General features: G+C 39.8%; 1 protein-coding gene across 6 annotated transcripts in view; it reads right to left on the reverse strand.

The window, feature by feature from the left end:
• ralgapa2 (Ral GTPase activating protein catalytic subunit alpha 2) overlaps positions 1-12,558 on the reverse strand; it is a 93,656-nt gene that overhangs the window by 71,182 nt on the left and 9,916 nt on the right. For all 6 annotated transcript variants that reach the window (XM_063499064.1, XM_063499060.1, XM_063499062.1 and 3 more), the window contains exons 2-3: positions 6,212-6,322; positions 5,791-5,840 (exon numbers count right to left, since the gene is read on the reverse strand). In XM_063499064.1, coding sequence (XP_063355134.1) covers positions 5,791-5,840; positions 6,212-6,322 — 161 coding nt within the window. The remainder of the gene's footprint in view (positions 1-5,790; positions 5,841-6,211; positions 6,323-12,558) is intronic.

The following is a 12,558-nucleotide window of genomic DNA, read 5'->3' on the forward strand; positions in this document are numbered from 1 at the left end:
ACTTACGAGTGACAAAAATATTCCTATGTGTAAAATTCTGGACCAACGCACAGATCATCAAGATTCATCTGCTGCTCCCCTGTGCAACCCCAAGCTACACTTTGTACATTTGCATTATGCATAAGCAGTGGGGGTCCAATGGGTAAACTGCCAGTCAAGAAGAATTAGAGTGTAAAACAAATCATGTAACTAAATGGCCCTGAGCACATTTTTTTATTAGAAGCGTTAGCCGAGGTTTAGAGAAACAAAGAATATGAAGCAATTACACGAAGCCGAACAGAACTATAGATGGCTGCTCAAGATACAGACGTAAACTATGTAATTAATTACTAATTACAGACCTGGGCATTTAAAAACATGCAGGTCAAAATAAATCATATGCTTCGGCTGACATGAATAAATCTCAGTTTAACCTCAGAGATCTCTCTTCTTAAAGTCTCTTTTTTCTGCTTGATACTTGTTTTAGTGTGTTGCCATTTTGGCTGATACCATTCCTATAAAAAAGATTTCTCTCAGTCTGTGATCCCCAAAAACAAAAAACTATACAAAAATAGATTTATTTTGTTTATTTAAAAGTCAGTAAGTTAAGTCTCAAATCTAGATGGGGCAGCTTGACAGAGAGGATAACAAGGGGAATTCAGCCTGCTGACTCAGGTCCAGATGGCACTTGACATGTCAGGGTGAGGTCACGGAGTTTCAGGGGTCCCAAAGCTGTGCCTTAACCTGTTCCATAACCACAGTGGCACCAGTGGCATTGAACTGTTGTCAGTGAGAAGTCATCTCCAGTAATACAGGCACATAAACAAACTCTTCCCCTGAGGCCTGAGAAGCTGGTTCTGGTCTTGTGACAGCAGCAAACAGAAAGAGGTCTCACGCTGGCTGTAGAACTAATTCTTTATAGTATCCTTCTGCCGTGCAGCAGCAAGAGAGAGAAATGAATTACATGTAGAAAAATATTTTCTCAAACACCAACTCTTGACTCTAATTAGCTGATATCTAATTAGCAAATAAACAATTTACGGCTGCAGCTTGCAAACCAAGAATGAAAACTCCCTGAAAACTCTAAAGACATGAACACATGACATTACAAACCAAAAAACAAAAATCACAAAAACACGAATAAAACGACTACTTGACAATAAAAAAGAAGCCCTCCTTCCTTAACTTTCTGTACTCAAATAAGAAAGTAATGAACTAATCAAGCACACTTAACTTCACTGATCAACCTCACAACCTGTGTCACATGTGTCAAATTTGGCTCTTTGTTTATCACTAAAGACTCTTGGCCAATCAGCAGCAATGTGTGTCTCACGCACAGGTCACCTGACGAGACAGGTGGTTCTCCACAGCAGCTGGGTGCCAACAGGTTAAGACAGAGATTGAAAACCATAAATCTTTACCGAATGTAAAGAGAAGCCTGTTTATCCTTTTGGCACAAGTTTTTATTTTATGAAAAGAGGAAAAAATTGTTTTGTCCTTCATGTCTGAATCCATGTACAACACAGATATGGAGACACATCCATGCATCTACAGCAGATTGTGTGTCTTTGAAAGACACATTGTGCTCACAGGGATAGAGCTATAAGGGAGTTTTATATTAAATTTTACATCTGTGTGCAGCCACTAGCCTACCAGCAGAACTATAATTAGAATCTATTGTTTTGCTTGACCTTATTTTATAAAGGCTAATAAGATTTTTTGTGGACATGTTTGCATGCAAAAGGCCACTCCAAACAAATAAATTCATTAAATCAAATAAATTAAAGTACAACAATAAACTCTATATGCCTGGCCCTGACGCAACACTCATTTTCCCCAGTGAATTTTTGGGGAACGCCTCCTCAATTCAGATTTCCCGACTCAGAAAGTCGGAGCAGACCAACCCCGAGTTAGCAATCCAAGATGGCGGCAGTGAACGTAAACAGTTGTAAAACTGTAAACCTTTGAATCTGTACTGCCACTGTTGTGTATTTGTGACTTAGCAAAGAAGCCTTACACAGAGCACTGACCAGGCTCTATCCATGAATGTCTTTTTTAAACACAAAAAAAAGTAGTATTACTGCTGCACTGCATGTGATGCGTGAATGACTCTAGTGTGCCAAGAACAGAAACAAATCCTGGTTTTCCTTGCTTTTTCTGGAACGTGCCAACACATGTGTGATGTCATTGCTGAATTCTGATATCAAAGTTCCAACACACCTGGAACGTGGCCTCTTCGTTGGTCAGTCTGTAAGAAGAACCAGTACCAACCCCTGCTGGCCACAGGGGTTGGTACTGGTTGGTGCGCATGCTGCCTGCTGTAACCCATAATTTCCTTCAGGATTAATAAAGTATTTCTGATTCTCATTAAACTACCCAAATGAACTGCAATTTTTAAAAAAAAAAATTTTTTTTAAAGCATGATTACCCAATCTACAGTAGTTTACCCTCTTTCATTGATTGTGATACTGGTGAAGTTTTAGGTTTAGGTTATGCACAAACTGCCTCAGATTTCTGCAGCTGAACAGCCCATAGATTTCATGGTAAATGCCCATTTCCAATTTCACTCTCACACAGAGGATAGTTTCTTCTGTGTGAATTTACAGCTGTTCAACGTTCTGTCCATGTTCTATGACAACCATCACGTTGACTTTATCACATTTGTTTCTGTGTATTTGTTGCTAATGTGCCTGATTTGTATGGGAGTTACTGCCTGGGAATCAACTAACCATCAATCACCTTGATTACTTGGAAGTCTCCACTGAATTTGTCATTTGCAGGAACAGATAATGATTAAAGTGCATCAGATGTTAATGGCTAGGCAATGGAATATTTTCACATTTGGATCAATAAATTCAGAACTTCTAATCAAACTAAGTGTTCGCTCTCTCAAGCTGTGAATGACCAGAAAAACTGCTAACGCTACTTCAAGCCTCGGCCTACACGGTCAAAGGAGCCAAACACACAGTTTTTTCTGCGGATGTTATACACTGAAAACTTTTCGTTTGAATTATTTTTAACAGCATGTATCATAGCAACACATATTCAAAAACATGCACGCTGTACTAAAAAAAATAAATGCATGCTTGACTCTTAGTGTACGTATTCGCTGTCAGAGATCTGAAGCACTAGTAAAAAGCAAACAGTTGCCAAGAGAGTTCAAAGCCTTGTGGTCATACTAGGGCAATGCTTTGATTCAGCATTGACTAACTATTAAAGTTAAACAAAATAAATAAATGTTATGTCACTTTTTATGGGGTAAAATCTTTAATCAATATCAAAATAAAAGATGCTGAGAACACGACTGCATCCTCAGAAATGTGGTTGCATTCCCATAAAAACTGCCATGGTATGATGCCTCTGTGGAAGCAGACAAAGAAATCCTGGAAGGGAGTGATGGCTGCTGGTGGGATGGGGGGTGGAGTGGACCAGCACAGTTTAGGCAGAGGAACAAAAGATTACCCCCTCTAGACAGCCATTACTCAAACGGGCCCAGCATGGGAGATCATGCTCCCCCACAGCAACTCATGAAAAAGGGGTTGCATACCTCATCATGACAGCAAAGTAATCCCCACATAGCCAGCTCGAAGGAAACAAACTGGGGACGTGGACTGTATATATCAGGCAGATGTGAGGGACAGGTGAGAGCGTGAAGGACTACGTTTCACATTCCTGAACAGATGAGTGTAAACGGGGTTCTCCAGGGAAACTCATACAAAGAACATGAGAAGTGATGTTGAGATGTCCTGTTCTTCTTACCCTGTCATACAGCATTAAGCTCGATCTGATTTCCTCGTGTTGGTGTTGTTCCCAGATCATCATGAAAATGTTGTTCCAGGATCAACATTGCAAGTGACCAATCAGAATGTTGTGACGTCATACTTTTGCGACTTCGGGAAAAACCACCGTAAAACAAAAAACTGTACTTAAGCTGTGAGAAACCGCCTCTGTCCGCCGATCAACGTACCCTGACCCTAATCCTAACCCTAACCCTAACCTTTTAATAAACGGTAAGCAGAATTGATATTATCCTTGCAACATTGGAATTTCATAAATGCAAGAATGGCTTGGCGCGCAAAAGAATAACGTCACAACATTCTGATTGGTCACTTGCAATGTTGATCCTGGAACAACATTTTCATGATGATCTGGGAACAACACCAACACGAGGATATCAGATCATCCCAGCATTAAAGTGTGACTCTAAGCACTGTGCTGCAAACTTGCTTTTGTCCTAGCCGTTATCCACTCGTAGGCCACGCTACAAAGTGCTCTGACGCTTGCTGGACAAAAGCTGCCATGTTTTGGCTGGGCGATTCCCATCACTTACGTTAACGATGGCCGTTTACACAAAGTATTATCCTGCACTGAGAGAGGGTGTATGACACACGTGGCATAAATGTAAAATTCCCATAAGAAATATATTACATTACTGTGCTTGTTGTAGAAATAATTTATGAGGGAGCAAAATGCCATTGCCTCGAAACACTGTTTTAATTAATTTTCTGCTGCACTGCCACATCTTTCATTGCATAATATTACACCTTTTCTTCAAGTATGCATGTTTGGAAGTACATGCACTGATATCACATTGACGACTACCTAAGAGCTAAAATTCTTAATGTAATGTGGTGTAACGAGAATGTCCACACAGTGCAGCACAGCTCAGGATCAAGGCAACCCTGTATCTGTCCTGCCCACATTAGTCAAAGCAAGCTTATCTTCTCAGTGCATGGGTAAAAGCACACAGCGTCACAGGCAGGGGCTAAAAGGGGAAAAATGAGGGTTAAGCTGCTTTCAATATTAGTTCTCTCTGAAAAGATGACTCCATAAATATGTAGAAGCCATGAATCCAGGCTTTATTTACAGGTCAAATGACTGGATGTGTGCAGACAGACACTGTGGGTTTCTAGGTAAAGACTAGAGAGAACTGAATGGAAATGTTGAACCGAATGATAACATTTTTCTGTTTTGATCAGAAAATAATTTCTGGTATGATCTGCAGGAGAGGGGCATAGGTACAAGTGTTAATTCTACAAAAGACTGACAGACTGAAAGAACATCAGCAGGAAAAACGATGAGCAGACAGACACATAGGGAAGCATTTCAGAGCATGCATGAAGTACACGATGCATCACCCAGACAGCACCAAAAACGTAATGTGATAACACGAAAACACTGAGCCCAATTTGCATTTGATATGCCCGACTAAAAAAAAACCCCCAACGACATAGTAATCCATCGCTAAAGACAGACTACAGCAGTTAAGGATCCTTGGCAGCGCTTCCCTAGCTGTGACTTGGTGTAATTTAAGGAACACCCTGATACTGCTCCCAGGTGATGACAAAATTTAGGGCAAGGCATACTGTACAAAAAGAGACAAACAGACTGCCCCACAATTTGATCTGCTGCCATCCTAACAGCCCTGCCCTGAGCAAATGTAACCGGAGAGCTCACTGTTTGTATTGGAAACTCGAGCTGCCTTTGCAGTCAGGTGGGAAAACAAGGTAGGGGACTTTAACCTGCATGTGCAACATAAAAGTGCTCAACAAAAACAGAGGGAGGGGCTAGAGAGCCAACAGCATGCTGTGCATGCAGAGATGAAACACACCTCTGATTTGCATGCACGCCTGGATTTTAAAAACAACAAGTGGACTGAATGGCAGCGCAACAATGAGGCCTTAGAACAACCTGCTATTGATCTACAGACTCTATGAAGTGAATCAGGACGTAGCAGGTGATTCTACTCCCAGAGTTTACCTGGAAATACCAGATGGAGATATCAACATAAAAAAACAACAGAGCACTTACTTCAAAAATAAAGAGGACAGAGTCCAGCTCCTCCCTTTGAGATTTGTTCCCTGAAACACAAAGAAAACACTTTTAGTACAAAGTTTTTAAAACGTTTTACCTGAAGCTATGCTGCATAGAGCTTCATCAATAATGCAAAAATAATATGGGCCATTGCATAAACATTCATTTAAATGAACGCGTATGACCATGAGACCGCAGTCCCAGTGGGAATGAATGAAGGCAAGCTCAATCCACTCAGTTACACTAAACATAATCAGATTGATTCTCTAAGTACCGCTGCTCTGGAAATGTGGGGCAAACGGAAAATAACCTTTGCTGTAGCACAGAGGGCAAAGAGAGGGTTAATTATTGAACCACCACTGACAGTGGCAGCTAAATAGTTCATGTGCAGTTTATTACAAAAAAAGCTTTTACTCACCTTTTTGTTTTAAGTTGCTTTCCAGTGTAATGAAATTTTCATAGAAGATAAAATAAATCTGAGAACTGTTGCTCTCAAAGAATGTCTTCAACTCACTCTTGTCAATGATATCTGGGGGAAAAAGAAAAAGAAACTCAATCAACTTTAGTCAGTGAGAATATAAAATAATAATTAAATAAAAAAGAAACAACAATCACTTCTATTCCACTGTGTATTCAACTTTCAAGGTTTGTTAATGTAGAGATCTTTTCCCTGTAGTCTGTTTTGAGAAACCTGGATGCTTTAATGTTGTCTGTGTGACACTAATCACAGGAGTGACAGTGAGTTCCCATTAGTTCCCCATTTAAACAGAAAACTACATACATTTTAAAACAAAGCAAATTGCTTCACTTCCTTAAGCAGTGTAACTTCTCCCACTCCTCACCTGTAGCCACGTGAGAGAACTGTTTTTGGGGACGTTGAGAAACTTTTTACCCCGATCTACGATTTCACAATTTGAAAAGTGAAAGATTTCTAAATGATGCGTTTACTGTGAAATGTGTATTTTATCCAACAAAGACACAGTTTTTGTATTGTTGCCTCTGTGGTGGCGCACAGAGGCACATCCGTGCATTGGTACATAAATTATAATAAGTAACTAATAAGTAATACATGTTAAGCTGGCACTACAATGAATAGACCGAGTCTAGTGCCACCATGTTGCACCTCAACCGACTACAGTGGTCCTTCTGCTCTGGAGCCTCAGCCTGGTACAAGGTTCTGGTTAGCTTGCAATCAATCTCCTAAACAGAAGACAAACAAGCTGCAGTCCATCACAGTGAAATGGATGCTGTCTAATAGATTCATCCTCCCATCCAACCGCTTATTTAACTCCATCCATCTCAGCAGTTATGGTGCAAAAGGCGCAGTGAACCACGCACTGGTCCACTGAGATCTGGCAGAGGGACAGAGAACCTTACCTTCTCCCATATACATACACCTATGGCTAATTAACCTAAAATGCCTTTGGGAGAGAACCAGAGTACTCAGAAGGTCCCACAGGCACAGGGAGAACACAGAAACTCTACACATAAAGGGCCCAGTCGACTAGGAGGTGCAAACCCAGAACCTTATTGTGAGGAATCACTTTTTCTTTAGGACAGAATAAAGAAGTAAAAGCTAAACGAGTTGCAAAATATACTTTTGTAGCCCCCAAAGGCAAAGTCCATGTGAGGGATACAATGCAAAGCTAACAGCACCTAATCTAAAGAATGGTAGTCGCAGTTTAACATGGAGACAAAACATACTTGCAAACCAAATAAATGTTAAAGAAAATATCAGTTTGTGATTTTTTTCCCTTTTGTTTCCTTCTGTTTTTTCAAGATTGCAAAACTCTCAGACAATTTGTGGCCATTGTTTCAGTTACTGCTGTGATGAAAGTCTCCTCCACATTTTAGCCAGTAATACTTTGAGTTCATCCACACTGGAGGATGAATAAATGAGATGACTTTTTTCCTCCATGCCATCCAATAAGGCTCTTTGGGATTTAGGTCAGCACTCAGGAAGTGCCATTGTAAGACAGATTTTCTCCTGGTCAAAAATGCACTTTAACAGGCAGCTGGGATGCTTTGGATCATTTCCCTGCTGGAAGAGCCACTTCTGCTCGATATTTAACTAATACACATGTTTAAGCTTCCTCAAGCATTAATCTATCTATATTTATTTACAGCTGTGGTAACTGTGTTTTTCAATGCATTAAATAGCAGTTTACTTACACACACACACACACACACTATAATATCCCATATACATTTCCCAAAATGATTCCTGGCAAAACAGAGCAATTACGCTTCACCTTCTGTTCCAATTCTCCCTCTATTAAATGGCAAATTGGAAAACTCCCAGAAGCTGTCCAACTCCTGGGAACTGCTGGAATGATGAATTACGTGACAAAGACGAAGCTTTGTCCTGAGATCAAAGCAGGGATAATGAAGATGCATGATGGGAAAACTGAGTCAAAGTAATGAGTGCTTTAAATTTTTAGCCTCGATTTAGGAAAAAATAAATAATCATGTCATCATGGGTGAATCCCTAGTGACACTGCTGTTTGACAGTTAGGTGTATAATGTAACGACTAATTGGTGACACACAGTGAGATGACACTATGACTTTCTACCTGACCCAGTTTTACTACCGTCAGTGCTTTACAGTTACCTTAGCTTGCCCATAATTACTGCAGACTAACAAAACTACCCGATGATATCCGCAGATAGGCAACCTCCCTGCCAGTCAGCAGCTAGCAATTTAAACCAGTGTAATGCAACTATTATCAGCCCAGTGCTGTAGAAACAGATGCTCATTTTCACCTGAGTAAGTGCAAGAAGATGTACAAAAAAAAAAGAAAAAAGAAAAGCTACATTAATCCCATGAGGCTAAGATTCATTAATCATGAAACAAAACAGTGAAGCATAACCAAGAAAAGCTCCATCAGGAAATTCAAATGTCTGTATTATTTAAACTACCGGTACCCGACTTTTGATTTCGTTAAAAAATACAGAAAAAAAAGGGAAAAAAACATTTAGGTTTTTATTTCAACTAATTCTTAACCACTAAAAACGGTTGTAAAGAGATGTTGGAAAATGTAGGATAATAAAAAAATAATACTAATAAAAAAGATCATTATTCCAATCTTCCAATTTCCAATCCAATCCTAAACTGATTTTAGGTTATAGATTAGATTTAGACTATATCAGACTGTTTTAGATGAGCCAATCTTAATCACAAAACACATTGAACATTGAAGGAATTAGCTCCGCTCAACTGCACTGTTATAAAAATAACATCCAACACTAAAATGATTCAAAGAAATCTAATGAACCTTCGTCTCCAGTCACACATGCCTATAGCCAGCCACCAGTTGCTATGGAAAAAAAAAAAAGTATTCCTTGAGTGGTTGCAAGTGGCTGCAGGCAATAGCTGCAAAATCGACTGCTAAAGCCCCAGTCGCATGATTTAGCAGTAAAGACAACTATTACTTTAAAGTAGAATGTTCTCCATAAGGTAACAAGTGCTTGCAGACAAATGCATCTTGCATGAACACTATGGGCCACCCCAGGAATCTGCGAGACCAAAGGAATCACAAGGTCAATTCAAAACATACTCTGTGTGACCGATTTAACCCAGAGACAGCCACCAACCTCCAGTAATCACTCGCTAACCGCAGAGGGAAAACGCAGAGTGAGACTGCAGATGAAGAAGGCTGAAATAAGCCTTCAATGGACGAGTGCCTGGGCTCTCCCTTAGAGCTACGGTGAGAAGCTTGGTCACTTGGGAGGGGCTCAGAGTAAAGTAGCCCCAGATGGACAGGTGGAAATATTCTAGTGATCCATAATCAGAAATGTTGCACAGAATAATAGACCAAATCTTTTTAAAGGCTCATGTTGCTCAGTTTGGTGTTTCTCTGCTAACCTATCTAGTTAGTGTGAACCATAAAGAATGATTATAATACTGTTTAATGTGAGTTCAGTGTATCTGACGGACGAAAGCTAAACCAGTTCCACACCACTGAAGTTGCAGCATTTTTACAAACCAGTTCTGATTCATCTGTTTCATTCAACGATTCGCTTTCGCCCTTCTCATTCTCTGTCGCTGCCACGCTTTTTCCGCCATGTGCGTATGAAAACAAAGGCATTGCACATGGACGGTTTACCCATATTCTATTGCGATATTTCATTTTCTTATCGTTGCCCAACATTATACCAGTATTACCGTGAACGGTATTGTATGGCCCAGCCCTACTATCCACATTACTATTTTAAAAATCAAAGTTCTTATGCACATTTGTATAACATCATTCCCCTAATTCCAATCTTCCAAAAAAAACGTTTTTATTATCTGGCTCAATGAGTGTCTGTGTCTGGTAAACCGTGAGCCCATGGGCTGTAGTAACATCACAAGCTTTTAAAAAGTGAGCTTTTAGGACATGCTGCATATGAATGCTGCTAATGAAAAGCTAAGAATGACCTCTGATTATTTTTAGGGGCTTGTTTATATTAAATAAAACATACAAAGTCATAGTGGAAGCAGGGCTGACACGTTATCATTTAGAACAGAACAGCCGCTTTAATGACAAGAACATACACCAGTCAGTGCACATCAGAAAACTAAAGGTATACTTTTTTTCCTATTCTAGGAACTGTACACCTAAGAATATAAGACAAACTTGTCCCTATATATTATTATTAGTTAGTAAAACTGTACAGAATATATTTGAAATAAGATTAAAAGGACAGGCATTGGGGCAAACCTTTAAAAAAAAAAAAAAGGCTAAATCAGCAAAATGCAGAGGATGGTAGGTGCCCACCTGACCACCCTAACTCTACTATGTGTTATCCTTTAAAGCTAGTGCAAGAACCCACAGTCACCACTGAGCCCAAGAAGAATGAATGGATTATTCACTGCTTTCCCAGTAGCTTTGAAAACATGGAAGAAGTGCAGATGCACAATCTTTAACTTGGATTCAGCACATTGGCCTTAACATGTCCTGTGTATAATAAACAGTAAGAACTTGACCTTACAATATAAAAGTGCCCTGAGATGAAACTATGTGTACTTAAGAGCTCTGTGGATAAAATACAATAAAAAAGTCTTCATATCAAACAGATTATATTAGAAAATCATGTACCTGTAATGTAAGACGGAGAAAGAAAATAAAATAATTCTGTAAGAATTCATCACTAAATGCCTCTAAATTAAATATTATTGGCTGCTTCATATGTTTATGGTGCTGGGTGAATTTCATACATCAAGCTGTTGTGATACTATTCTGCGCTCTCCAGCAGTGGGTAGAAAATCGCCAACTAGCCACTGAAGCATGAAAAGCAGACAAAGAAGCCTTAAGGCCTTAAGGATGTTGGAAAAAGCTGACAGTCATCTGCTTACCAGTACAAAAGTTCAGATAAAGAGTCTAGATGTGATTGCGAGTGTATACAATCCCTCCTAACAGACCTACTGTCCAGGCTACATGGAGAGGGTTAATGCATTAAAATTCAATAATGAGAATGCTCTAATATCTGATCACACTGCCAGCTACTAATGGTCTGCCAAGCCATTAATGATTTACAGAAGGAGAGGAACTTTATTTCTTATGCTTGCTACATCAGGACTTGCTTTTTATGAAAGAAATGTGTTAAATGAAAGAATGAAATTGTTCAATAGCGTCCAGCAATGTGAGAAGATATCCAGCAAGACCCTTCAACTCTGTGGTCTTCACCAACATCATCAGGTAACAGGATGTGGACAGAAAGCGACAGAACCTGCTCTCCAGACCCGGGAATGCTGGGGATAACTCTGTATCCTCTGATTCCAACAAAATAATTCAGTCCTTTGAATGACACGCCTCCATCTGTCAATCTCCATCTGCTCGCGTCAAAAACAGGAAATGAAATGATAATGAAATGCAATCAGCCAAATAATGAGATAGGAAGGCAATGCATGGTAGCATGGAGAGACAACACAGGAATTAGTGTTGAATTAATCGAGAATCATACTGGGTAAAAACGCTCCAACTTTGGCAGTGGCAACATGACTGGTGATAGACATGCTTATATGATTTATGAAACTGCTGTTAGAAATGTCTCTCACACACGCCTCTAGGGTTTATTGAAGCAGTTCAAAAACACAATAAAAATGGGTGAATGAAACACTTTTATTGGTGAAAAGAGTAAACGGGGTGTGGCCAAACTGGTTTGAGCTGCGTTTCACAAACATTCAAAGTGCACAACAAACTCTGAGACAGAGTCAAGAAACAACAAGATCACATCTGGATGGGTATCTGCAGGCCAAGGGCAGAAATCTAAGGCTGCTGTATGCGCACACACACACACACACACACACACACACACACACACACACACACACACACACACACACACACACACACACACACACACACACACACACACACACACACACACACACACGACAGTTGATGAGTGGAAATTGTGCCTTGGTCTGATAAATCTCAATATCTGCTGAGACGCACAATTTAGTGCCGACTGCATAAATCTAGAGAGCTAAACTGCTTTCAAACGTCAAATGCCGAGTTCATGCCACAGGTGCTATTTTGTTCCTTCCAGTTACTGTTTATTTTCTGATAAAGTGCCCAATAAGGCTTCATACTCACATAAAGCCTTTTGGTTTCATAAAATGCAGTAAAACCAACCAAGTCAGCCCTATTGTTAAACAAACAATTGCACGAACACTCTTCTAAATGGTGCTGACAGTGATAAGTTAATGATTCGGAGATCTGCAATCTTCTACAATGGAATTAATAAATACATGCCAAACACACCAGCCATGCCAGGTTT

The sequence above is a fragment of the Pelmatolapia mariae genome, linkage group LG16_19 (genome assembly GCF_036321145.2).
Source record: "Pelmatolapia mariae isolate MD_Pm_ZW linkage group LG16_19, Pm_UMD_F_2, whole genome shotgun sequence".
Lineage (NCBI taxonomy): Eukaryota > Metazoa > Chordata > Actinopteri > Cichliformes > Cichlidae > Pelmatolapia > Pelmatolapia mariae.